At 47.2% G+C, this 27228-nt stretch overlaps 3 protein-coding genes across 5 annotated transcripts in view; 2 read left to right on the forward strand and 1 right to left on the reverse strand.

Moving 5' to 3' along the window:
• Positions 1-206: 206 nt before the first annotated feature.
• Positions 207-14064, forward strand: LOC123367983. 2 transcript variants are annotated; one of them, XM_045012390.1, is made up of 2 exons: positions 207-3035; positions 13474-14064. In XM_045012390.1, exon 1 carries the CDS (start codon positions 732-734, stop codon positions 1701-1703), a length of 972 nt encoding a protein of 323 aa, XP_044868325.1. In that variant the 5' UTR covers positions 207-731; the 3' UTR covers positions 1704-3035; positions 13474-14064. The 2 variants fall into 2 exon arrangements, with proteins under 2 accessions (XP_044868325.1, XP_044868326.1); XM_045012391.1 differs by lacking the exon at positions 13474-14064 and adding an exon at positions 10074-11456.
• MTCH1 (mitochondrial carrier 1) lies at positions 3649-26068 on the reverse strand. Its single transcript, XM_045014430.1, has 14 exons — positions 25928-26068; positions 25316-25323; positions 24408-24663; positions 23006-23090; positions 20093-20199; positions 19277-19354; positions 18411-18468; positions 16506-16557; positions 15144-15203; positions 10217-10310; positions 9126-9173; positions 8236-8303; positions 7330-7405; positions 3649-6050 (listed from the first exon to the last, which is right to left on the reverse strand). The coding sequence occupies exons 1-14, from the start codon at positions 26066-26068 to the stop codon at positions 5979-5981; spliced, it is 1203 nt and encodes a 400-aa protein (XP_044870365.1). The 3' UTR covers positions 3649-5978.
• FGD2 (FYVE, RhoGEF and PH domain containing 2) overlaps positions 24695-27228 on the forward strand; it is a 43755-nt gene continuing 41221 nt past the window's right edge. For both annotated transcript variants that reach the window (XM_045012388.1, XM_045012389.1), the window contains exons 1-2: positions 24695-25107; positions 25742-25866. The gene's annotated coding sequence lies outside the window, so the exon portion shown is untranslated. The remainder of the gene's footprint in view (positions 25108-25741; positions 25867-27228) is intronic.

Raw genomic sequence — 27228 nt, forward strand, 5'->3', positions numbered from 1 at the left:
AGAACACGGAATCATCAAATGATCCATCCCATTGCCCATTCCCAGCTTCTGGCAAACAGAGGCTAGGGACACCATCCCTGCCCATCCTGGCTAATAGCCCTGCATGAACCTATCCTCCATGAATTTATTAGCCTTCACAATGTCCTCTGGAGTTCCACAGGTTGACTGTGCGTTGTGTGAAGAAATACTTCCTTCTGTTTATTTTAAACCTGCTGCCTATTCATTTCATTGGGTGACCTCCTAGTTCTTCTGAGGGGGAGTAAATAATACATTTACTTTCTCCCCACTACTCATGATTTTACTCTACCGTATCCCCTCTTAGTCATCTCTTTCCCAAGCTGAAAAGTCCCAGTCTTATTTACTCTCCTCATTGTGCTATAAGCACAGCCCACTCCTGCAAGATGCTGAGCACCTAGAACTCACAACAGAGCCAATGGGAAGTCAGGGTACTCGGAAGCTCATAACCAGTAATTGCAACATCATGGGGGTTAGTACATCCCTGGGTTTTCAAGAGAATTCCAACAAGGCAGAAGGGTCTCAGCAATGAGTGAACCAAGCTTCCTGGCATAGAGGGGATCAGAACCCAGGCTGCTGGCCTCAAACAGGAGGGACAACGGAGGAATTAAGCACTAAAGGCTGTAAATTAGCACTTCAGGCCTCTTCAAAGGCTCCTCAAACAGCCATGGCCATCCAAGGAAAGCCACATACTCTTCTGATTGCAAGGAGCACCTATGGTGTGGCCCCATCTTGTCAACATCCCGCTGCCACCTGAGGATACTCTCCTGGGGAGGCCTCTCCTCACTCTGCTGATTGTAGCATTACGATTATACCTGTACATCCGATGGCGTAAGCCCCAGCGAACCAGGGGTTTGCACACTCACGTGTCGAGAGGGGCTTCGTCTCTTCTCGACTCAGTGACTTTGCGGTCCTGGACCACAAGCTCTTTGAGATGGCACCCACTTCGCGCTTTGTTGCGATTTGGGTTGGGAGTGAGGAGGCCCCAAGGGAAAGATGAATTAGATGTGATTTGGCAAGATCACCTTGATAGGATTCAGTGCCTGAAAAAAGCCCTGGGACTGGATGCTCAAAAATGTCCTCTGTGCCTCTCTCCCATCCACCCAAGCTGTCTGCTGCTCCTGTCTAGGCCCTGCCATCACTTTCCCCACTCCCTCCTCCCAGGTTCCAAGCACCTTCTCTTCTACCAGCTACCCTTCCCCATATCCAGGGTGAGATTCTGGCTCAGATCCTCAAAGGTATTTAGCTGCCTAAATCCCATTGATTTCAATAGGAGTTATGTGCTTAACCAACTTCAAGGATCTAGGCCTCTGTCCCCATCAGATACTGAATCGGATACCCATACACATACCCAGTTATGCCCCAGGATCCAGTCATTTTGCCCAACTACAAAGGTAGCAATGAAATCCAGTTCCATCCCCCCTTCCCAGCCCCTCCGCTGTGGATTTTTTTTCCAACACATGAGCACCCAAAATGCTGCTGGCTCATGCCTGCCTTTGCTTCCCCTTCATAAACAGCACCTTACAATGCACCAGGGTGACCAGATGTCCCGATTTTACAGGGACAGTCCCACTATTTGGGACTTTTTCTTATATAGATGCCTATTGCCCCCCACCCCCGTCCCGATTTTTCACACTTGCTGTCTGGTCACCCTACAGTGCGTTCTCTGGGAGCTGCTGGAATCGTAACAGGCAAGGTGAGCGGCTAAAATTGCCCATCCCAGCCTGGTCTATCGAATCAGGCGCCTCGTGATGTCCCAGGCTCGCAGTGAGCTGGAAGGGCTCACCTTAACCCTAGGTCAAGCACAAACTGACCAGGATCACTGCTGCCTGAGCTCCACCCTCCTCCCCAAGTCACAGTGTTAGAGCAGAAGAGGAGCTCTCAGGGCTCCTCATGCCTAACAAGCCAGTTTGCCCAGCCAGGTGCTGTAATAGCACCAGACACAGCCAAGCCCCCCCCCCCCCCTTGTTGTTCCAAAGCAGGAAGGAATAAAGCCTGGTGACTCCACCTCCTCAAAAGCAGGAATCAGCTGCTGTTTGCCTACATGCAGCTCCTGTGGGAGGGGAGAAAGCAAACATTCCTATCCGCGTGCAGGAACACGCCTGGGGGCTGCAGTAGGAATGAGACTGCAGCTAGCTGGGGACCCACGAGAACCCTCCGTGCATGGGGTGTTGCAGCATCTTCCTCTCGCCTCAGGCACTTCGACACCACCGCAATGGGCCCACCAGAACCACTTCAATTTCCCTTCACACAGCCCCTGTGTGCGTGAGAATCTTCTCGGACTCTGCTTGCAGAAAGGAGGCTGTGAGAGGCCACAAGGGAGCAGGGCTGCGGGAAGGGAAAAGGAAGTGAAGCCAGGCCAATTGTGGTAGGGCTGGAATGAGACACCAGCCATTATGCTTGGGGCTTTCATAGCTTCCCTGTGCTTAAATGAAAACCTCGGGCTGGTTTGACACCACCGCGGTGAAGTGGAAGCCACACTAACAGAAGCCCAGCTCAGAGAGGCCCATCAGAGCTTCCTTGTAATTAGTGCAACAAAGCCGTGATCACCTAGGACTTTATGACAGCCATGCAGAGTGTCACAGGGAGAGAACACAGCTTCCCACTGCAAAAGCCAGAAGCCCTTACCACTTAGGAGAATCGCTGTTAGCAGTACAAGGCCCATGACACATGGTTGGGCAGGGCTGACTCCATCCAGCAGTGCCTAGACACCAACCAGTGTGTTATTCTTTATTCTTGAGCAACCCTTTCATGCTGAATTTGCAAACCAAAACAAATTTGAAGCGTAGTTAGCTACAAGGATTCCGTTGCCAGAGGAAAATTAGGCGCAACCCTGATCCACCTTTTGCTTTCTTACCATGTGTGTGATCTCAGTCATGAAGCCCTGTTTCTGGCCTCTCTCCTTCCTAGACACTTGAGAGCTGATAAACCCAATCTCTCTTCCCAGCTAAAGGCTTTTGATAACAGCTGAGCAGCAACAGAAAATGGGCGAGCCTCACCCTTCAGATTCCAGGTAAAAGGTGAGAGAAGAGAGTCACTATTCAAACACTGGCTGCTCATTTGCCCACTAGGTGGGAGAGGACAAACTCTGAGACGTTCTCATAGGTGCCCATTCTCTGTACTGATTCTCTGGGGAACTGGGTATCTTTATGTAGCTATAGCGTCACCTCCAATCCCCACTTTGCAGCTGGCTCTGCCCTCTCCAGAATGGACTGACACAAATTCTTCCAGTGGTTGGGATCCCAAGCCCAGATCACCAGAGGTATTTTAGACTCCTAAATTTGATTTCAGGTGTATCGGATTCATTTTGCTCAACCTGTACTCGGCCTAGTCAGTTTCCTATGTGGCAAAGTTGGCCCAGAATCACAGAAAAGCAGGGGCTGGAAGGGACCTGGAGAGGTCATCTAGTCCACCTCCCTGCACTGAAAGCAAGACCATGTATACCTAGACCACCCCCAATCGGTCGCTGAAAGGCTTAACAGAAGGAATCTGAATTTCCAGCAGTCACTCCCCTTTGGAATAACACTGACTGACCTTAAATAAGGAAGCTTCAGATGACTGGAAAGCTGATAGAGCTGGGGTTTACTAATAAATGAATGCACCACATTAAAGACAACGATGAAACTCCCAAAGCCCAAGAGAGGTTGTTCTTAATTTTATTTTAGAGTACAGTGAAATCCTCTGGAATGAATCTCACAGTTACAGAATATGGCCATGCATTTCTTGTTTCTCTTTAACAAACCATATAAAAGGGATGATGGGGGGAGGGGTAAAGGGAGGCTAGGCCTGATCCCATAACACTGGTGGGAAGTGAGGTTCTTGCTTGAAGTAGCTGCGATTCCAAAGGTTGCAAAGCCTTTCAGTTACACATCTCACTCAAAACATATCCTACGGTCAGGCTTTGGAAGTGTGAAACAAGCCCATCTGTACCAGTGAAGCACCCCAGTAATGACAGCTCAGGACTCTGAGGCCTTAGATATGGAAGATGCTGGTTGTCCCATTCACCAAATGAATCCCTGCATATTCCAGGAACCAGTCAATCCAGACAGAGCTTTCTCTGGCCACCCTGGGGGCAGACTATGCAGGAAAGCACCACAGGGCGGCCGCCTCTCACTTCACTGTGCGTTAGGAACATTGCGACAATCACTAATGCATTTGCTCGTGGTCCCGGAAAGCTCTTCTGGGGCCCACTTAAGGAAGATGAAAGCACACGTGTTTGGAATGGAGTACGAGCAAGACAGGGATTAAAATGGAGGGGAAGCTGCCTGTCCTTAGTAACAGCACAGAATGCAGGTAAAACCTCTGTCTCAGAAGCTGTAGATAAATCCCACTCTACAACCAGGTGAGCTCTGCTACATGAGGCCCCAAAACACCAACACATGCACCTTAGTGTCTCTGAAGTGCACAGAGACCCAATGAAATTCACTGTCTGATATTCTTTCCACTCTTCCTGCTTTAGATTTGTTCCATTACTCTAGTCAGCTGCTAACAGACAATGTTCACATTTAAAGTTAAGCCAATTCATTTTGTAGCAACCTTACCTATTAGCAAATTGAACTAATATAAAAAAAATGCTGTTCAATGCACCTCGGAAATAAGATGGCACATTTCTGGTCTAGCTGTATCAAGTATTGGTGCTTCGATCTGCCAGAGGCAGCAATTGGAGCTGTTGTCTGAGTTTGGTCCTGGTTGACTTTGAGTCACCACTGAGACTCACTAGGGCCAGTACGGGAATAGACACATGCCAGCTCAGACTAGTGGTCCATCTAATCCCATATCCTATCTCACACAGCAGCCAGGGAATATTCTTTTTGTGCACACTTGCGTGTCAAGTTTAGTTGTTTAAGTAACATCCAGCAGCAGGGAGTCCCATAGATTATATTCTTAAACCCCTGTTGCAGCAGGTTCACAATTAGAGTCAGGCCTTTCTTCTCACGCCCCTAGCCATGCAGTAGCTGCATAATCCTCGCCAAAGTGCTCTCCTCATTCTAGTTCGAGCCCCAACACTTCCCCTGAAAGACACTTCTAGTCCTACTAATCTCACTGTGACTTCATTGTTCTTGTCTCAGACTCAGTTTCCTTTTAATTTAATAAGGTTATTTCCCGTAACACCCCCTTGGAAAGCATCTTGCTCCTTGGCGTTCATATACCCTTCAAGAGCTTGAATGTGGGAGACATGGGGTATTCAAACCCAGGATGGAGCTGCTTGGCTGATGAAATGTCTTCCAGAGCGAAGGATATATTACTGGTTATCTGGAGGTGGTACTTTACCAGGAATGGGACTTCACACATCCTCATCCCAGCCTGGTCTCTGCCTCCGTTTAACCCTTGCTGGCTCTGATGACTCTCATTCACGTCAAGACGTAAGGTGCTTCAGTAGACCGATAACTTATAAAGAGGATGTTCACTAAGGCGGAGGCTGGAGACGAGAGTGCTAAGAAGCTTACGCTCACTTATTGTATCACTATGCGGCACAAAAAGGGATGGCCAGGGTTTGGCATGATCCAGTCAGCAGGGCAAATTCAGACGTTGCTGCTTTCCAGTTAACATCTCCCAAGTATGTGCTGCCTAAAGCAGCTTCTTGTCTCTGCACCAGGATCCCTGATAGTGTCTCTGGGCTGGGCTGTTTAAACATCTGGGTATTATCCACTTTTAAACAAACAGACTGTCCCTTCTGATTCAAGAACTGCAAGCTGAGCCGAAGAGCCAACACCCTTCTGCTCTCACTGGTACATCATGGTCAAACCAACCACCAGAAAGGGAATTAAACCCAGCTGCAGTTCAGAAGCCAGCTCTCCACAGGCATTTCCGGCCTCACTGGACAGGAGGTGGCTTGTTCCTGCACCTTAGTCTTCAGATGTAAAAGAAAAATATCAAAAGAGGCTTTAAGGGTTCCTTACAAAGAGTCCATGTTTGTCCCTTTCTTCCAGCCGAGGTAATGAGTTAATAAAGTGAAAGCAGAATTAGTCAATGGGGAACCTTGCTGCTGCAGACACTCTGCGGAAAAGCAGGCTGGAGCCTCGGAACAACTGCCCCTAGGAGAGACAAGAGCAGAGGGGTTAGGGGAGGTAGGCACAGCTGCCTGACTGGCTGCTGAGAAGCCTCTCAGGCTCCAGGACGCACTGACCCCCTTGCCAATGGCAGTGCTGCGTTTGGTAATCAGGAACAGGGAGCCATAAGATTAAGCCCTGAACTGTACAGCAGGGATTGACTCCTAGCACCCACCACTGTAGTACCTCAGTGCCTCCATGTGACTGAAGGGTGAGGATTCAGCTGAACTTCATCTTTTTAATTGCTAGAGAGCTCAAGCAACTTCTGTCCAATGGACAAGAGAAGCAGAAACAAACATGGGCGTGCACCATGCAATTGCTACCCTCTGTAGATATGCAAACAGGGCACAAACCTCACGCTTCTTGTAATTTACCAATATAGCCCTTGCAGTCCTGATATATAACATCAGTGACCCCTGCTCATCTTCTGGCCTGATCACTGAACTCCTTCAACCTCAGGATTCCAAGCCTGCAAGTTTTCATTCCTTTGTGCTTAATAATTTGCCCTTCCACAGGACTTTTCAACTGAGGATCTCAAAGCCCCGTTACACCCCAGGAGCTAGGTAAAGGATATATATCTATATCTATAGAAGCCAAGGGGTCACACACACACACAACTTGCTATACAACAGGAAGAATGAGCTTGTTTAGGCTGAACGCAAGATAAGTTGGGATCTGGCGGGATGCTCCCCTACCAATCCAAGCAGTGTCATGGAATTTTTATTTTGAATGATCCAAGTTCCATGGAAGTCTCCCATCCAGGATGAGTTAGCCAAACCCCAGCATAGCTTGCAAGATCAGGTGAGAACATAACACAAGAGTTTTCAAAATTGCCCTGCACATGTGGCCTCCTCCTTGAGGTGATAAAGGGTCAGAATGAGGAAGAGGAAGGATAATAGCCAAGGACTGAAGAGACTTAGGTTTGAGTCCCTGCTCCACTTCCTGTGAGATCTTGGGCAAGTCTGCCTCTGTGCCTTGTTTTCCCATCAGTGCGACAGGGACAGTAGCATTGCCCTGTCTCACCCAGGTACTGTGAAGATAACAGTCAAGTTTGTGAGGGAGTAATGGGAGCCATATAAGTACCTTAGAGAGACAGAATGACAGCAATGGAAAGTGTTGAACAACAGGCTACAAAGCAGATTAGACAAGACAGGCTGCTGGCCTTTACAGCCTAAGTATAAACACAGCCAATCCCACACTGCCAGGGAAATCCTGCTGTTGGCTATGACTTCAACTAAGTAAAACTGCCCTCTGCAGCCCTCACCTGAGCACTGAGGTGTCTCCAACACTGAACCCAGGATGTAAACACAGGAGAGTACGGAGGGAGGCCGGCATGTAACCTGCATGGCAAAGAGAGAGGGTCAATGAGGAGAATGGACACAAGCTGCACCATGCAGGGGGAGAGAGCATCAGACAGCACACAGGACTAGATGTAAGTGGGAATACTGAAAGTGTCAGCATCAGGCTAAAGGCCAAGTTACTGATAAATAATTCATACCATGACATACTGCGTAAGTCAATTACAACTGATGTGTGCAAATATTGAGTTACCGGGACACATTCAAAACGTGACTCTATAAACCTGCATCCCCAGCTCCATCTGCACACTAAGGAACCAGCTGTTACCCAGAAAATTCTAGAGCAAAGGTTCAGTTCCCGTTCCCCTTTACGTTTCCCTCCATTCTCAATCTGCCACGTCCGAGGAATCAACGTGAAGAGAGCGTGTGTGTTTCGGGGTGGCAAGGCTGGCAGAGCTGGAGAAAACAGCTTCGCTTGTTCTCGTTTCTCCCCAACGCCCATCCTCCTTGCTTGGATTCTCCTCTTGATCGTCTAGTCCTCCCGCCCCCTTTGGGGCACTGCCCCCTGTGCTAGAGCAGTCTCTGATCCTATCTCCCTAGTACCCTCTCTATTCTCGTTCCTATCGGACCACATCACTGAATATCTCTGCATCCCTCTTTAACTATTGTCTCATGTCTTGTCCGTGCCTTCTGATCAAAGAGTCTTTGGGACAGAGACTGCATCTGACCCTGTAAGGGACTATATAATTTATGGTTCCATTTGCAAGTGTTAAGACTATTATTGAAAACTACTGACTGTTGATCTCTGTCAAAAGAAAAAAGGTCTCACAGAATGGAGAACAAAACATTAGGCCTGAGAATGACAGACATACCCGCAATTGTTCACGGCCATGAGATCTCCCACTAGAAGGAAGGGATACGTCAGCATGCTCACAGCAATCTGAAACCAAGAATCACCAAACTGAGCCGCTCCCTTCTGCACTACTCAACTCTAAAAGCAGCAGGAAACAATAAGGTCAAGCCGGAAGGCTTCATGCAACAATAGGATAGGTTGCAAGTGCCTAGCACATTTTGGGTGCTGTAAAAAAAATAAACAAACAAACAAACAAAACAACAAACCATCAGGCAACTTCTAACCTCTGCTGTGACAAAGGCTATTGGCTAAAGAAAGTTTTGTTGTATCTCTCTGCTAGTATTTATTCAGGCTGGGAGCTGAGTTTCCTCAAAGACCCCTCTCCTGTGCTCCTTCCACCCACAGAGCTGCCACATGATTGGTCTGACTGTGTTATACAAGAAGAGGAAAGTTTAGTGGTGCTGCATGTCACATTGAGTAAGTCCAAGAAGAGGGGTAGTGTCTCCCTGTTACTCAATACATCAAAACTATAACATTTTGGGTGTTAGTGAAGTTACTCTGATCTTTAGGTCTAAAGCACACCCATTCGGATTTGGAATGTTTTGGGAAAGAGACACACTGGAACCAATTCACAGAAATGATGAGCACCCACAACTCCAACTGTAAGTCAATGAGACCTATGCGTTTCTGATACTCAGTCCCATGATACATGGAGACTAGACATGAGCTTACATCAGTTTACCTACAAATAGGAAGGGGGACGCACAGATATTACCCACATCCACAGCAGCACCCATACACAGTGCGCACACAAACGCCTGTAGCCTGGGAATATCTCTGCATGAGCGCTCACACCAGAGAACGTGGGGCAGGGGAGGATGAGAAGTAGCGTGCTGACCATCTACATACCCCCATCACAAACTTCGTGTAGCTCCGGATCACAGATGCCTGGCTGAACTGCAATGGAGAGGAAAGGAAGAAACCAGTGGGGTCATGGAAAAGGCAGCTGATCTCAGCATCTCATTTTGTCCGTAAGTGAAACCCACCTCATACAAAAACTTAGCACAATGAGGTTTCAGTGTACTGAACAAGAGAAAGTAAACTAAATGGCAGAAAACCAGAGGTAGCCACGATATGGCATATACGTGGAACACCCAAGAAAGGAGTGTGGAGTTAACAGATGGATAAGGGCACCTTTCGTGCCAACCACGGCAGTAGCTCGTGGGAAGACATCTTTTTACTAAGATATAAGCTGCCCCTTTCCTAATTTTATCAAGGCCACCAGTCATTGGTTGCATGGGAGTAACTTTTAGTTACTCACAACCTGGCTTACGTTTGATCCAGTAACCTAGGGAATAAAGATTCTATATGCCACATCAGCAATGTAAAGAGTACACAGGGGAAAAAATGAACAGTTCAACCAACTGGTTCTACTTTCTATGTATTCACAGTTTCTAACGATTGGCAGTTTCATCACACTTTCCTACCCGTCTTGTACCCTGAAACCTGGCTGCTTTGCACAGCTATAACGTAGCCTAAGAAACTATCAAAACCACTTGTAAGTCTGTTTCCATTAGGATATTTGGGGGAGGGAGGGGTAAGAGTGGAGGCCGAGCATTTGAGTCAATAGATCTAACACAGCCCAATAGTTTTAGACCAAAATGAAAAGGGTCCATTTTCTAGTTCAGATGCAGCTGAGCTTGTGATGTTCACACCATTTGAGGCTGAAGATTTGGAACAGCAGAGTCTGAACCCAAACTCCAGCCCCAATTCATGCTTGAGCCTGACCCCTTCCCCTCCAAATCTCAACCTAAACTGGACCCCGATTTGAACATAACATCTTCATCTCTCTTTTAGGGTCTAATCCGAAGCCCACTGATTTCTACGCACCCTACTTTCCATTAACCCCTCTATTTTAAGGTCTGACTACAAACCACCTAATGCTGGAGCTAAGGCATCAAAACCCCCTGCTGCTCCAGTTCAACAGAATCACCACTTACATTGTCATCCACTGCATAGGTGTTGATGAAATGAGCCAGGATGTTACAGCACCACAAGAAGACCACGTCTCCCAGGATGTGAGGGACTAAACCACTGAAAGAATAAGAACATGAACATAAGGCAGAGAAAGTCTCCTGGGCAACTAGGATGGGAGAGAACACCGCAGAAGGGCTTTGGAAACTGGGTTTGTTCTTGATTGTATATTTAAGTCATGTATTACTGATTAAATATGCCAAACTGACAGCCCTGAAAACAGAAATCCTGCTTATTCAGGTACAACTCAGGTAGTGGCAATGAAAGCTTTCCCCTGCCTCTCCCTCACTAACCCACAAAAATGGGCCTCAACCCTGACCAGCCACGGACATCTCTACAAGGGATGAAGAATTCATTCTTCACACATATTTGGTCCTTGATCTCCCTGAGCGCGACAACAAGGCTGCTCATCAGTACCAGCTGCGGTGGCTGGTTCTCAAACCTGGGTTCTCTGCATTGCAGAAGAGGTTTTGTTTACAGCAGTATAACTTACACCCGATAGTCATCCCATAATAAACAAACACTTTTGGCAGCGAAGACAAAGCCCTTGACACCTTCACCCTAGGAATGAACTCAAACTGCAGGGAGACGGACTGAGATGATCTAACAGACATTAGAATTGGAGGCCCTTCCCATAGCTATGAACTGGACTAAAAACTACCAAGTCATCTCAGCCCACTAAACAGCTGCTGAGCAATGCCTTTTGGCCACTACCAACCTATGGTGGATCTGAATAAGTGATCTATAAGTAAAAGGCTTCAAATCCCATGATCAGCCCATCCCCCTTGTTCTTCCTGAAGCACCATTTCATTGGTTAATCTCTATTTTGAAGTCTCAACAAGATTCTTTGCTTGATAATTTCCTGTTGGTAAGTTTGTTTCTGCCTGCATTTCCTCAGCCTTTTCACAAGGCCCTCTTAGAAGGTGGGAAAAACTATTTCCTCTTCAGATTTTTCTGTCCCTTTTACCATTTGGGGAACTACTTTCCTGCCACTAGCACCATTTTAAGATGAACAGTTTGCAGCCCTTTTTAGCTACAGAGGTTCATTAAAGGCTCTTTTGAAAATGGGTACAGCCAGTTTTGCTCAGCGTAGGGGCACCACCATTGAAGTTCTGCTACTTTGAAGCCCCATAACAGAACGTTCCCTACACAGTCTGGGGCACGGCCAGCCAGTCCTGCATGGACCGTGCAGCTGGAAGCATTCCACTTAAGCCAATGGTGAAGAATTGGGATGCAGGTACCTTTGGTTTTACCTTTGTCTCTCATTTTACTGAGCAGGCCAGTGCTCATGGTACCCTAATAGCAGAACTCCACTACTCCCATTTTTAATGGCACTTAAAAATTAATGAGGCTTTTGGGAGATTAATTTCTTTATTTGTGCACCAGCCTCAACTACATTAGTGCCTCCGCCATAACAGCCACTTAATTAGTTTATGCTTCCTTTGCAGAAACAGAGCACAAGCCCATTGCTTTAGCCTGGGTCCTACTCACAGCTATTGGTCATGTATTTTAATTTCTCAGTGACAAAGGCTTTGGAAGTTATCTCAGTAACCAAAGTAGATATTCAGAATATTCCTCCCAAAATTAGAACATTTATGGTAAATGAAAGGTGGGGGCTTTCAGAGCTTGACAGAGCCTCCTCTGACCATTTCATTTATAGAAGTTCAGTCCCCTTCTACCCACCCACCCCAAACAGATTGCCTTTTTTGGACAGGAAACAAACAGATTTCCTGTTCCATTTGTTGAAGCAAGACAAACTTAAACAGAACAACATGGTTTGGTCCATCTTGATTACATTAATGGTTTGTTTTTATATTTTTTAATGAATCCTGTGCTGTGAATGGCTGAACAGCTTTGAAGACTGCAGTTAATGTTGCCAGAGGAACAATACAAGCAGGGATATATAACTGAGGATTAGCTATATAGTGAAGTAATTCACGCGCACGCATGAGCAAGACATATGATAGAGAAAGTGAAGGTTCTAATTTTTCAGATAGTTTGGTTTTAATTTACAATTTTAAAATATGCATATAGTGTAAAAAAAATATTCTCTCTACAGTAATTCACAAGAAAAATTTGGAAGGCAGTGCCCTGAATAGCTGCACATACAATGCAGCTGTGCTTAATGCGAATGAAGGAGGGAAGATTCTTGACATTGTTACTAGTCTGGAAGTAGTGTTTACTGGGTCTCTGCTTTTGTAAATAGACCTTTCCTCCATTTTCTTTGTACGGAGCTGGATCTCTAGGATTACATTTATGGTAAGAACCATAATGCGTTACTATCCTTACTCAGTCAGAGATGGAACAGAAAAGTTTGCATGACGTATCAAAATCCAACGACACATCTATTATGCAAGGACTAGCATTGGAACTCCTACTGCCCTGAGAGAATCAGGTATAGCTTTCCAAACAGGGTCTGAGAAAGATCAGCTTTGCTCAGAAGTTTTCACTTAACAGCTTAAGGACTTCATTTCGGAGAAGAGAGATCAAATGATCAGCCTGTCACACTGGCAGGCAGGTGCTACTGCCATGATAGAAGCAGAATAAGGAAGACATGGAATTCTGCCTCCATGGAACCATCGAATGCCACCCATAGCCAGTTGAGTTTGATGAATTTAGTGCTAGTGGATTTGCATTGACGCACTTCCTGTGAGCTATTAAGTTTAAAAGGGTTAACCAACAGAGTTTATTTTATATAGAGAAGGGAGCACGGTCAGCTTCTTCATATAGCATTTCTTAGTGCCTGCATCTCTCTGTACAGGTCCTAACGAAAGGAGAATGTGAACAGAGGCTAAAGGGAAGCACAGCTCCCTCTTCTGGGCTTGAGGTCCCCAATACCACCACCTTCTTAGGCTCAATGTGGTTCCGATCCACCAGCCAGATAATCTGAAGAGGGAGCAGTGGGAGGAATTGGTGTTTAGCTGAAGAATTTCTGGGACTTCCAGCCTTCGCAATCAGGCAGAGGAGTCCAGCTGGGAGTCCTCTATTCACAGTCGCCTTTACCAAAAACATCTGTCCTTCCCTTCCAAGGGGAGTAGGTGTAAGAGACCCTGCTACAAGAGCCCTTCCCCTCACCAGGGGGCAGCAGAGAACACAGATTTTGCATATACTCTTCTGATCTGTCTTTAAATCTTCTCAAGTGCAGAACATTTGATGGGGTAGTCCAACATTTGCCAGGAAACACCTGCCATAACCCCCTATTTTTGTTTGTGCTTTGATACAGCTTCCCCATCGTGGTCGCAGAGAGCATCGGGGAGGTACTGCTGCGCAGGGACTCATGCACTTTTTTTCGCATGGATGGCTATGGCCCTGCTAAGTGACTGAAGCTCCTTTCAAATATTTCTTCCTCTTATCACATCCTACAACATAAGATACTGCAATGCTGCATCACCACGTGACCTCAAGACCCATCCCCATGGCAAGCAGAACTGATGAGCTCCCTCCTCATGTTGCTCTACTTTAGCCGTTGAAGGCAAGAGGACTGTGGACTCAAAGCAGAGGAGAAACCTGCAATTTGTGAGCAAGGAAAGAGGCATAAAAACAGCAAGGGGGAAGTTCACACACACACACACACGCTGAACTGTTGAGCAAGAATGCAATGAGACAGCAGAAGCATGGGAAAGCTCCTAGAGGAGACCTGTGGCCATGTGACAAGGCCAAAAGCTGTTTAAACTGAAACCTGGATGCCATACAATACACAGCTGGGACCAAATCCTTGATTCAGGAAAGCATCTCTATTCAGGATAGTGTTTAAGTGCATGCTTCAATGGGTCTTAAGCACATGATTAAAGTCCCATTGTCTTCCAGAAGTTCAGCATGTGCTTCCGTGTTTTTCTGACCCAGCATCTAACTAAATAGGCCTTTCCCAGCATCAGACCATTTTCACTTGTGAATTCAGACTATTACCAGCATTTAACGATTGGTTGAGAAACACAGTAATAGAATCATAGAATATCAGGGTTGGAAGGGACCTCAGGAGGTCATCTAGTCCAACCGCCTGCTCAAAGCAGGACAAAACCCCAGTCATGACAACCAGGGCTCATTTACAATCAGATAGTACATCTTAACCACAATGTGCTGGCTATCTTTCCCAGGGCAGACAATTCCCACACCAAAAGCCTCCTGACCAAAATCCCCTCTTGCAGTTTCAATCAGAGACTATTTCACTATTACTGATGTAATAAAAAAAATGACTTACCCAACTGTTGCTAATAAAAGCAGCAGGTGACTGTTTTATTAGATGTCAAAAGGGGAGGAATGTGAAATTTTGGCTTAAACCCTTAATTATCTGCCAGACTTCCTCTTTTGTTACATTGTCAATTCATCCTGCTTCATAACAAGGTCAGAAGCACCTTTGAGCTTTACCGCTGTTTTATTTCGACAACATTGTCTTTAGAATTCTACATTGCTATAGCGAAGTCAAACCTACTCACAGTATGAAGCACTGCTAATTCCAACCCAGAGTGCGTCAGGCATTTGAAATGTGCCTCTTACCATGTTTTAACTATTTTATTTCAATAGTGCACCTCTTTCATTTTTTCACTTGATCTATCGCTAGTATCTGTTGTACAAGCAAGTGCTTTAAATGCCCCTTCACATCACTGGGACCCAACATCAAAGAAATGTATAAAAGACGGCTTTCCCTTGCACACTGAAATTTTGATTGAATAAACTGTCAGAATCGCATGCACACTCCCCTAAACCTACAGGCCAAACTGGTGCTCACACAAAGGAAAGACTCAATGCTCCAGCAACAGGGAAGTCACTTGGGCAATGAGGTTTCAGATAAGAGGGGACTTGAGATAGGCTTTTTGATGTTTGAGGTTTGACTGCTTTCCCTAACGCTTTACAATTAAGGAAGAAAATACAAATATTAAACAAAGACTCACGTACACAAAGAATCCCAAGATCCCTTCTTCTTTAAAAATCCTGCCAATGGAGCTAAACACACCACTGTTGAGAGAGGAAAACAGTTATAACTAAGTGGAGTGCATAACCCCGCTCATGATCTCTGGGTAATAGCATCCTTGCAAATGCCACTGATATCTTCCAGCACCACAGAGAACCACCCCCATTCCCTGGGAATAATTCTATTGCATGCACAGCTGGAACCACCACCACCTTCCTGGGATAATCCTATGACTTGGCTTGGGGTGTGCGTGTGTATGAAAGAAAGCCATCAATTCTGCAACTGTCCACCGGTTCACGTTCAATCCAGAGCTCTGTCCACACTGGGATCAGAACTGTGCTAATTACAGCTATGTTTAACCACTGTGGCTCGGAGGGCTCTAGTCTGTTGTCCATCATGAGCATGAAGACTTTTTCCCTCTGAAACCCGTGTTGTAACTGTGCTATGGTACATCTTTAGCATGCTCCCTCTAGCATGATTCTCAGGAGAGGAACTGGGGGAAGGCATGCTAGAAATCACTATTTAAACACAGATGTAGCGACCAGTATTCTGAACCTATTAACATTTTTGGGATGAAAATGTAACACTGCCACCACCTAGCTCTTATATGGCACTTTTCAGCAGTAGGTCTTAAAGTGTGTCACAATCTTTAACATACAGTATTTACCCTTACACCGCCCTATGAGGCACAGCAGTGCTATTATCCCATTAAACTAAACTATTAAGGTCACAACGGAAGCCTGTTGTGGAGCCAAGAATTGAACCAGGGTCTCTGAACTCCTAGGCTACTGCCTTAACCACTAGACCATCCTAGATGGTTCTTGTAAAGTTACAATCGTCACAATGGAGCCAATGCTCTACTATGGCCCTGTTGCAACAGGCTTGTGGAAAAGTGTCCCCAGACAAGCCGCAGGAGCACCATGTTGTGAACTATACACCCTTTAGCCCAATTCACCTCCTTGCTGTTTTCAAAGTCTGGTCAGGACAGTAATCCAAGGAAAAATCCAAAGTAATTGGAGTGCACCTATGAGCAGACCTGCGTAATCAGGTAGACGTATTACAACAGTTGGCGAAAGCCAGAGACGGGATACTGGACTTAATAGACACAGCGAACAAAACAGAACCCAGCCTTCCCTAGTCTCTGCACAACACTGCTGGCCCCAAGGCCAGTCATCTCCTAGACAAAGCACAGATTTCAGTTATATTCCTGGCTGTGCAATCACGGCACGACCTTGTGCATTATTATTTCAGCTCCTCCATTCTGAGGGAAAGAGGAACAGACCCTAAGACTCCTGACTCCAAGTCCTGTGCTTTAACCATCCAACACAAATGCCAGAGCTGCTTACCTGTATTTGACTTCCCGACCTACAAACTGGACCATGCAGCGCATCGAGATTACTGTAAGAAAAGAAACAAGGCAGCAAATTAAGCTCAGCGACTTTTTAAACGGACAGGTATCTGGTCTGGGAGGTGGAAATGACACCATCAGCCACAGCGTCCCACCATCATCCTGAGACTAGTGAACAACTAGTCCTCCCCAAGCACCCCCTAATAGCAGTGCTGGATTCCATGTCATTGTCCAATAGCAGGAGAACTCATAAGAACTGGATCACCCTTGTCCAATTGTTTGTTGACCCCCCTCAAAGAACTGTAATAGATTGGTGAGGCATGATTTCCCTCTACAAAAGCCATGTTGACTCTTCCCCCAAAAATCTTGTTCATCTATGTATCTGATAATTCTGTTTTTTGACTATAGTTCTAACCAATTTGCGTAAACCTTAAATTAGGCTTACTGGCCTGTAACTGCCTTTTTAAAAAATTGGCATTACATTAGCTATCCTCTAGTCATCTGGTACAGAGGCTGATTTAAGCAATAGGTTACATACCACAATTAGTAGTTCTGCAATTCCATACCTGAGTTTCTTCAGAACTCTTGGGTCAAAACTATCTGGTCCTGGTGACTATTAATTACTGTTTAATTTATTCCAAAAACTCATCTACTGACCTCCATCTGGGACAGTTCCTCAGATTTGTCACCTACAAAGAATGGCTCAGGTGTGGGAATCTCACTCACATCCTCTTCAGCAAAGACCGATGCAGAGAATTCACTTAGCTTTTCTGCATCGGCCTCGTCTTTCCTGAGTGCTCATTTAGCACCTTGATCACCCAAGTGCCTTGCAGGCTTCCTGCTTTTGATGTACTTAAAACAAAATTTTGCTGTTAGTTTTTGTGTCTTTTGCTGGTTGTTCTTCAAATTCTTTTTTTGGCCTGCCTAAATTATACTTTTATATTTGTAAAACTCCTAGTATAAGTTACAGGGTGAGCTGTAAGAGACAGCCTCATCTCCAAGCTCTGAATAGCCCATCCCTAGGATGCCGAGTATTATCCTTTCCTAGTGTCAGTTTGTAGCTCATGCTCTTCTTATGGATTCAGATGCTAGGAATCACAATGGGCACAATTGCAGCAAGGGACGTTTAGGTTGGACATTAGGAAAAACTTCCTGTCAGGGTGGTTAAGCACTGGAATAAATTGCCTAGGGAGGTTGTGGAATCTCCATCACTGGAGATTTTTAAGAGCAGGTTAGACAAACACCTGTCAGGGATGGTCTAGATCAGTGGTCCCCAACCTTTTTGTAGCCAGTAGCACATTCATGTTTTCAGAAGAGTGTGGCGGGCGCCAACAATTACTCACATACAGGTCCGGCTCCAGGCACCAGTGGAGCAAGCACGTGCCTAGGGCAGCACATGCTACGGGGCGGCATTCCGTCCATTCTGCAGAGTTGGAGTGGTTTGGTTTTTTTTGTTTTGTTTTTGTGTTTTGGGTTTTTTTGGCACCAGCTCTGGGCAGCGCAGAGAGAAGCCGGAGAGAAGCCAGGAGGACAGAGAACACTGGCGCTCGCAGCCCCGGAGTTCTCTGTCCCCAGCAGGTGTGGGGCCCCAGCTTCTCTCCCCTGCTGGCACTAGGCGGGCGCACATAAATGCCCTGGCGGGCGCCATGGTGCCCACAGGCACCACGTTGGGGACCACTGGTCTAGATACTACTTATTCCTGCCATGAGAGCAGGGGATTCGACTAGAAGATCTCTCGAGGTCCATTCCAGTCCTACCAATCTGAATATATATTTTTTTTAAGTCAGAAACAAGCACAATGAATTTAGTGACTAGAACTGGCTATCCAGCATATCTCAGGGCAGGCAAGGGGACTAAGCTTTTAAATCAAGAGCAGGCAACAGGTCAGAAGAACAGGGCTCACCGTGCAGGGGATGTGAGATAACCCGGGACATACATTGCATCAGCATCTCATGAGAGGTCTGGAAAAAATCATACCACATTAAAAGCTGCAAAGAAGCTAACTGTGTTACAAAGAACAGGCCGATTCACTGCAACTGACTCCACAATCATCACCTAGCTACAAGAGATCAGCTACCGTCACGAGAAAATGTTTTCAGAGGGCTAAATTAACTGATTTGTTTCTCACACATGACTCCTATGCCAATTTTAATATTGCTGAATTACATAGTATGTTCTGAAGCCAGAGGAGTGGGCCCAAAAGAGGCTTATAAAGAACATAAGCATCACAGAAGTACCATGTCCCTACCACAAGGGTGTTAGTACACTGATCCAAAACATTCAAAGCCTGGTCATCTCCTAGGCTGTGTCTCGGTCACTGTCATTCCTGATCTACTTTTCCATCTGTCATCTCTTTCACTCCTTGGTTTCCTGAACGCTGAGGTCCTGGATATTGAGTGAAAAACTGGCACTCACATTTTTTCCCTTTCCTCTTATTAAAGGTGACAAGTTTAAAAGACTCACAGGACTTCATCGACATTAAGCTGCTCATGGTAAACTTCTCAACAATATGTGTATGAAATATTTAATAGCCAGGTCCTAGGGTGCACTCCTGTTTAGTGTCAATACCTTGGTACTCACTATGTATTTTTCCGAGCAATTTCACCCATAGCAGCAGTGTACGCTTTGCCCCAGTATTTTCAGCCTCTAGGGTATTTATCTCCACTGTGAGCTCTCTAAATTATTCATTTACATGCAATATTCATACACTGAGATTGCTCTCAGAGCCTGCATTTGATAAAGATTTAATGAGGAGAAAATGCTCCTAACCTCTTTCATCACTTTTCGGAGAGAAGTCTTCACATCATCCTTGTTAGAAACATGCTCCATGTCCTCCACAGGAAAGACCTGGGGTGGGAGGAGAAAAAATAAATGAAATTCACAGCAGCTGAAGATAGATGTGAACAATGACTGGTCTGTGCTTGGGGCTGACAGTGAAACCAACAACGTCTCAGTCAAATTTAGAAGAACTTCCCCTAACGATAAGACTAACAGGCCTGATACGGAACTTTAAGGTTACTGGGGTCAGCCCTTCATACACCACTGATCCTTAACTGCAGACAAGCTCCTACTAGCTACAATTTGAATATGCAGATGTTTTTAAAGCAACTTGTTCATAACTTCATAGGCTGTTCTCAAAATATGGTCCAGGAGAATCACCAACATGTATGGCTTTGTGGACCATTTGCAGTGGTCCATAAAGCCACATGGACAGAGAACACTAGAGGGATAATCAGGAGGATGGAATAAAGAGGGAGCAGAGGCGGTGCACAAAACTTTCTTCTCACAAAATCATCCACACAATAAACAGCTGAAGAATCACCGATTTAACGATGGGCACATCCAGAGAGAATTCACTGGAGGCTAAAGCTGTTTCCATCTTGCTTCCGAGCAATTTTTAGAGCTGACTAGAACTCACTGGTTCTCAGCAAAGCGCACACACAAAGAAGTGAGTTTAATGCTCCACATACAGATGTGGCCATAAGCACATGTACATGCTACTTAATTCCGTTCCAACAACACTGTGAAATCATGTAGTTTTAGACCCAGTAGGCGCCTTATGAAAAAACAAACTTGCCCTTTTACCTTCTTCACAGTCCCTCGGGTGACAGTGGATAAAGTGCTAGAGAGGATTCGAGGAGCTAGGCCACGGAAGAGGCCCATTTTCCCATCCACTTCCACAATGTGTCTAGCTAGATAAGAAAACATTATACTGGTGTCATTTCATGAATCATCCTGTTAGCAGGGAATCGAACACAACAGCTTGAAGAGTTTCCAACTTCCAATCTAAACAGCACTAGGACTCAAGCATGTTAAAGCATCTGCTTGAAATGATGTAGTATAGCACCTCAAGTGACCCACAGAAGCTTCCGATGGGATGTGAAAGAGCTCTGGGCTGCTTCTAGTTTCCAAAGAAACTTTAGCATCCCCCCCGCCCCTCCCCGCCTTTGGCTAGAGATGGAGCATTACCTCTGATGTCTTGGCCTAATAAACCTCTTGATTATGTTCTGCCTAACTAAGAGTTAAGGCATTTTAATTGGCTTAGGACAGGGAGAGAAGAATCCCTTATCTGTTAGAACATAAGAACATAAGAATGGCCGTACCGGGTCAGACCAAAGGTCCATCTAGCCCAGTATCTGTCTACCGACAGTGGCCAATGCCAGGTGCCCCTGAGGGAGTGAACCTAACAGGCAATGATCAAGTGATCTCTCTCCTGCCATCCATCTCCATCCCCTGACAAACAGAGGCTAGGGACACCATTCCTTACCCATCCTGCCTAATAGCCATTTATGGACTTAGCCACCATGAATTTATCCAGTCCCCTTTTAAACATTGTTATAGTCCTCGCCTTCACAACCTCCTCAGGTAAGGAGTTCCACAAGTTGACTGTGCGCTGCGTGAAGAAGAACTTCCTTTTATTTGTTTTAAACCTGCTGCCTATTAATTTCATTTGGTGACCCCTAGTTCTTGTATTATGGGAATAAGTAAATAACTTTTCCTTATCCACTTTCTCAACATCACTCATGATTTTATATACCTCTATCATGTCCCCCCTTAGTCTCCTCTTTTCCAAGCTGAAGAGTCCTAGCCTCTTTAATCTTTCCTCATATGGGACCCTCTCTAAACCCCTAATCATTTTAGTTGCTCTTTTCTGAACCTTTTCTAGTGCTAGAATATCTTTTTTGAGGTGAGGAGACCACATCTGTACACAGTATTCGAGATGTGGGCGTACCATGGATTTATATGTTGCATAGGGTTTCTTCCTCCTTCCAGCCCAGAGGGCTTAGTTTGAGAGGATGGATGGCTAAGGTGCTAGCCTGGAAGAGAGGAGACTCAGGTTCAATTCCCTGCTCTGCCACAGACTTCCTATGTGACCTTGGGCACGTCATTTAGTCTGTGCCTCAGTTTCCCAGTTGTAAAATGAGGATAACAACATGCTTGTGAGAGGGAAGTACTGTGAGGATAAATACATTCAAACTTGTGAAGCACTCAGATAATGGGGGCCAAATAAGTACCTAAAATAGATTTCAGGAATGATAACTTATTCAGTTCTTTAAGATCTGTGTAATGACTGAAGTTTTATACAGTGCCTTAATCAAAGAACAGCTGACTGCTAGGAAGAGAAGAAAAACAAGTGCATCAAATTTATCCCTGGTGTAACAGCATTGATTTCAGTGGAATTACAGCTGAGGTGAATTAGACCCAATATCTGCTGAGCACTAAAACAGATTGTTCCTGCCCACCCACTCTTTGCTTTCTACAAGGCTGTTTGTTCCTTAGTGGCACATGGCATGGATTCCTTAAATCACAAGACCCCACCCCCCAAATCACTGCAAACATATTATGAAAATAAACCATCTGACAACAAGGGGAGACACTGTAGAACTCCCATTGCCTAACATCTCCAGAGCCATAAGAACAGGTTTTCAATTTACTGACTTGGATTGCTACTGCATTTTTTATTCCTTCCCTCATCCGTTAACAGATATTTCAAGCCAGATTTCAGGATCCCATCCATTTCTGCCTTCTAATTTTAAATGAGCTTTACACAGACACTCGTCACTCCCTGCCCCTCAAGTATTATGACCATGTTAAAAAAAAGAGGCAAAGCAATGTGCCCAAGGCCAGAGAAATTCACTGTCAGCACCGGGAGCAGGATTCATGAGTGTATGACTCCCACATCTCTCTCATGCGGATACACTTCTAAAGAGAAATTTAAATGTATTTTTCTTCCAAATATCTTCCCCTCCCCTGCTTCTTTACTCCTTTTTTGCGTATTTCTGTCTCTTTAAGGCCCTATCTACACTACAAACAAGCACGTCAGAGGATCAAGTTACAACACGTCCATATTTTGTAGTGTAAAGAGGTGCTTCACTGTCCCTTAAACCAGGCTAAATCCTTCATCGCAAAGTTTTAGCTCAACTATAAGCCACATTTACATTCACCACCTATGCTACGAAACAGAACAGTGTGACAAGTGGGCCAGGGAATAGCAGAGTTAGGTGACATGGTTAAATGTGTAGAGTAGACCTTAATGTAAAGCCACCTCCATAATAATCTCAACCCCACCTGGTTAGTAAAATTACAAACATCTGACAGTTTAGTAAATTGCAGCAGTGTGCTTAAGATTTAGCTCTTCCCAACAACTATTTTTTTTCTTCCTTGCAACAACTGTTACACAGATCTAGCCAAAAGCTTTGACTAAAATATTGAGGCAGCAATCAGCCAAAACATTTCAGGTCCCATCTCTGCTTGGAGTTGAACTCAATAGTATCATTAGCAAGAAAAAGAAACTGTGTATGAGTGTTGCCAAAGCGTGAGAGACAGAAACCTGGAGTATGCATCAGAGACAAGACAGAGCTGTATCAGGACATTACTGTATTGTAACTGGGACTGAGTATGTGTGCACTTTAGCTGATTTAAATAGGTCCTAAATGGGCAGTTCTCACACCTTCCCCTTCAGAATATGGTCTCAAGCTATTACTAAGATATACTCACCATATGTGAAAAAGCCAGGTAGGTATAATACTTTTCTTCCCAGCACATTTCTCCCAATGGTTGGAGGTAGAGGTTCATGCCCGACCTTCAAAAGAAACACCAGTCAGCTACTACCCACTTCTTACAAGGACTCCCCGCAAAGCCATTGGATCACAAGAATGTGAGCATCTGTATCGTGTGTTATAGCAGAGCTGTATTCCTCCACATCTCCAATCTATACCAAACTTAGTGTAAAGATATCACTCCCCCCTTCGTACACAAACGCCTTCCCCCAGGGTACCCCAATGCTTAAAGAAACTCATCTCCTTTTCTCAAAGAACCCCATTAATGTACGCACCCTGGCAAGCCAAGACACCAGTATTAGTGTTACAAACATTCCTGAGTAAGCAGTATTTCTGATATATAGCCCAGGCATTAGACTCCACCCATATCCAGTGTGACCCAATGGGAAAGACCCACTCTTTTCCTTATGTTTCACAGACTGCCCAACACTCAACTCTTCTATTACCCCTTCCACATAGCACATAACAATGCTTTCACCCTTAAGTAGCTCAAACACATGCCATGGTCCCTCCCAGACATACCAGTGTCCCACAAACATACATGTAGAAACCCAAGCATGCAGCAGGCTCTGAAACTTTTGCATGTTCCAGCCTTCTCATATTTGTACATGGCATGTACCAAATTCTGGACTCTGAACTCTATTCCATTCTATGCATCCAATGAAGTGGGCTGTAGCCCACGAAAGCGTATGCTGAAATAAATGTGTTAGTCTCTAAGGTGCCACAAGTACTCTTGTTCTTTTTTCTGACCTCTAAGACTATTTCCCCCATACCTTCCAGTTCGCCAAGACTCCCATAGAGCCCTGCACAGCCTCAATGCAAGCACTATCAACTCTCACTCTTCGCACACACCCCAGGACAGCCCTACACCCCTGATCTCACACAATCATGTAGTCCCCAAAGTGCCCGTTTCTCCTTCAGTAGCCCAAGCCCCTCGACATTCCCATGACAGACCTTTCAGGCTCCTGAATCCTCCACACACACCCAGCACTCCTGCAAAATGCTCCAGGCCCATCCCTGTGCACAAAGGTCTCCTGCAATGCCCTGGATCCCCTGCACCACCACCCGCGAGCAGCCCACGTCTCCCAGCCCAAGGTCACTCACGTCTGAAGCCCTCCCCCGTCATCCGCACCTACCAACAGCCCCCGCCCCAGAATCCCCTCAGCCCCCCCGCCGGCCACACGCCCAGCCCCCCCTGGATACACGGGGAGTGGCTCAGTGACACTACCAGTGCGGCCACCCGCCCCGGGCCTCCCCTCCCCGGGCTCCCCCACGGCGTCCCCTCTCCCCGGGCTCATCTCGGGGCTCCCCCGCCCGGGGCGCCCCGCTCTGCCCCGGACCTGGATCAGCAGCTTGACGTAGAGCAGCGGGTGGCTCAGCGCCGTGAAGCCGGCCCCCAGCACCACGAAGAGGCACTCGGATCCCTCCACCGGCTCCGGCCTGCCCCCCACCCCGAGCCCGGCGGGGGGGGCCCGGAGGCCCCCAGGCAGAGCGGCGGCGGCAGCTGCCATCCCCACGGCAACAACGGCGGGGGGGCCAGCTGGGGCCACCGGCGCGCGCTTCCGGGTCAGGGGGTCGGGGCACGTACGCACGTGACTAGGCAAAGGCGGGGCAGGAGCGTAACGTCGTGACGTCGCCCTGCGTCCAGCCCGCCGGAGAAGGCGTGGCCTAGGGTCCCCGGGCAGGGAGTCTGCTGCCCCCTTGGGGTTCTCGTGCGCCGGGATCGCAGCTCCCTCAGCCTTCGCCCTGGTCGCTGCACGAGCCCGGGGCTGACTCCAGCTGGGGCGGCCGGGCCCGGGGCAGAGCCGATTGGTCGAGTAAATAAACACAACACGCAAACTAAGCGTCACACGTGTAGCAGGAGCTACACTAGCAAACACACACCCTGAGTGAGAAACAGGCGGGCAGATTCTTAAGGCACAAGCTGCCTTGGCTTTGCAGCTTGGATTTCCCAGGTTTTCTTACACAGGCTGGGAATCTCTCTCCAGCCTGGCACCATCACTTCTTGTAGTTCAATCTTTGTCCCTCAGGTGTTTTCAGGTGAGAGCGCCCCCCCTCCATGTCATTTCCCCCTTTTATCTCCTCTTCCCACTTGCTGGAAAACTCTTTTGCTGTGACCTGGGTCCAACAGTTCCCATTATGTAACGTTATCTCGGAGAGGTTTCTATTGCGTACAGTTCCTGGGGTAACCCTGCTGTTTGTGTGCATTTCCTCTATAAGCCATTGTTTGGCTTTTTTACTGTTGTACCTGAAAGGCTGTTTTGAACCTCACAACGTGTTTCAGGAACACATACATAGCTGAACTTCATAACTTCACATACAGCGATAGCACATTCAATCTAACGTGGCATTAATGTCTATCAGATAAAGACTTTTAGAATACCTTACAATACGTACTTTGTACAAAACATATCCTATGACAGTGGTGAATATTGGGGTGTCAGGGTGTCACACCCAATGTTCCTCCCACTTTGTCAAGCCCCTGTGAGATCTGCTCCCTCTCTGGTCTGGTTTCACAGGCCCTCCCCAGATAGTCACTCTTGTTGCCAGATGAATGGCATTCGGCACATCAAAGCCTGAGCAGCACTGGGGGGAAGCTTTCTGACATCTCTTCCACTGGCAGCTCCTTTCCATGCTAACCTTCCTGTTTGTGTCTAATCTCTGTGGGGCATAGGACGAGGCCCAAAAACTGAAGTTTTTGGATTGCATCAGCACCCTCAGCAAAGCCGTCAGGCCAGGAGCCCAGAGAGAAACCTTGATGCTTTTATCAGCAAATCCCTTCTTGTGGAGAAGATAAAGGTGAGTAAAAATGACCTATTGTGCTGCCCATGAGCGGGAGGGAGGGAGGGTCCCAGGGTACCTTGACGTAGTGATCCTTGGAGCCGGTGACGACGAAGTCATGGTTGCTCATGCTCTGGTTCACAGTCAGACGCATCACAGGCCTGAGGTGGTCCGTCAGCTTCTCGATAGGCTGCAACCCACAAGCAGGAGCTGGGGCCATCAGGGTCTGGGGCACGCTCAGCAGGAGGCGCTCGTTCCTGCAGGACTTTCACTGGCCCAGTCTCCAAGGCTCCCAGCAGGGACCCTTCCAGCCCCAGAGGGCTCCATCACCCCGTCAAATTGGGACCTCCGGCTCTGGGGCACTAAGCACGGAGTATCCCTGGGCACACCCTGTCCCTGGGCATCATGGGCCGCAATCCTGGCCTTGGGCTAGAGGCGGAAAGCTGGGCTCAGGAGCAGTGACAGAGGGGCTCAGCGCACCAGCCAGTCACCCCAAGGGCTGCAGCGCTGGGTTCTGCTTTCACCCACCCTTGGGTCTGATCATCTTCCCCGGGGACCTGCCCCAGCAGCTGCTGTAGTGCGAAGCCCTAGCGCAGGCAGACTAACCTGCTTGGGGTTTGTGCCAGGGCAGCTGCCCCCGAAGCCAGTCCTGGCTGTGGCCCTTCACCCTGTCTATGCCAGGGGGCACCCTCCTGCTCCCCCTCCACCAGGATTCTGGCGCTGGTGAGCCTTGGCACTGAGGCCAATAGTCCCAGGCCAAATCCGCCCCTGCCTCAATAACACAGCTTCCAGCCGGGAGGGAGCAGGCCCCAGCCCAGCCTAGAATGGCTGCTCCCTCTGCCTATGTAGCATCTGTCTCCCTCCTCACAAGAGCTGCCCTCGCCTGGGGGCCAAAGCTAGCCCCAACCGGACCTGTTGAGCTCCCAGATGCAGACAGAGTTCCCGGCGGCAGCGTAGAGCATGGTGCCGGCGGGGTTGAGCATGATCTGGTTGATCTGGTGCTCGCCACTAGGGACTGGGCAGAGGCCCCAACAACTCGCGTCATGGATGTCACCACACAGCTATTCAGCCTAATGACTCCTGCAGCATTGCTGCCGTCTGCTAGGGGGACCCTCCGCCATGGAGCTGCACTGCAGGGGGGCCGTCCAGGCACTCCTGGCACCGCCCACAGGGTTAATGAGGCCCCTTCCGTGGGAGAGAGAAAGGGCATCAGCAGGGGTGTGCTGGCTGGGTGACCCAGGACGAAGCCAGATCCCGCCCCGCGAGGCTGCCAGGGCCTGCTAGTGGGGCTCTGGAGCAAAGCAAACCACACACACAGGCTGCGGGGCAACCTGCTCCCTAGATTGGCCCCTGGAGCAGATCACACCCCGTTGGTGCTAA

This window comes from Mauremys mutica, chromosome 4 (assembly GCF_020497125.1).
Source record: "Mauremys mutica isolate MM-2020 ecotype Southern chromosome 4, ASM2049712v1, whole genome shotgun sequence".
Lineage (NCBI taxonomy): Eukaryota > Metazoa > Chordata > Testudines > Geoemydidae > Mauremys > Mauremys mutica.

What these genes read in the sequence shown, in the direction of transcription:
- LOC123367983 (XM_045012390.1), top strand. Translation starts at nt 732, where the DNA reads ATGGTGTGGCCCCATCTTGTCAACATCCCGCTGCCACCTGAGGATACT.
- MTCH1 (XM_045014430.1), bottom strand. Translation starts at nt 26,068, where the DNA reads ATGGCCCCAGCTCCTGCTTGTGGGTTGCAGCCTATCGAGAAGCTGACG. An exon ending in ACGTCAAGCTGCTGATCCAG is followed by an intron (nt 23,091 to 24,407) that starts GTCCGGGGCAGA and finishes TTTCTTTTGAAG; the next exon opens with GTCGGGCATGAACCTCTACC. An exon ending in TCCGAAAAGTGATGAAAGAG is followed by an intron (nt 18,469 to 19,276) that starts GTTAGGAGCATT and finishes GATTTTTTCCAG; the next exon opens with ACCTCTCATGAGATGCTGAT.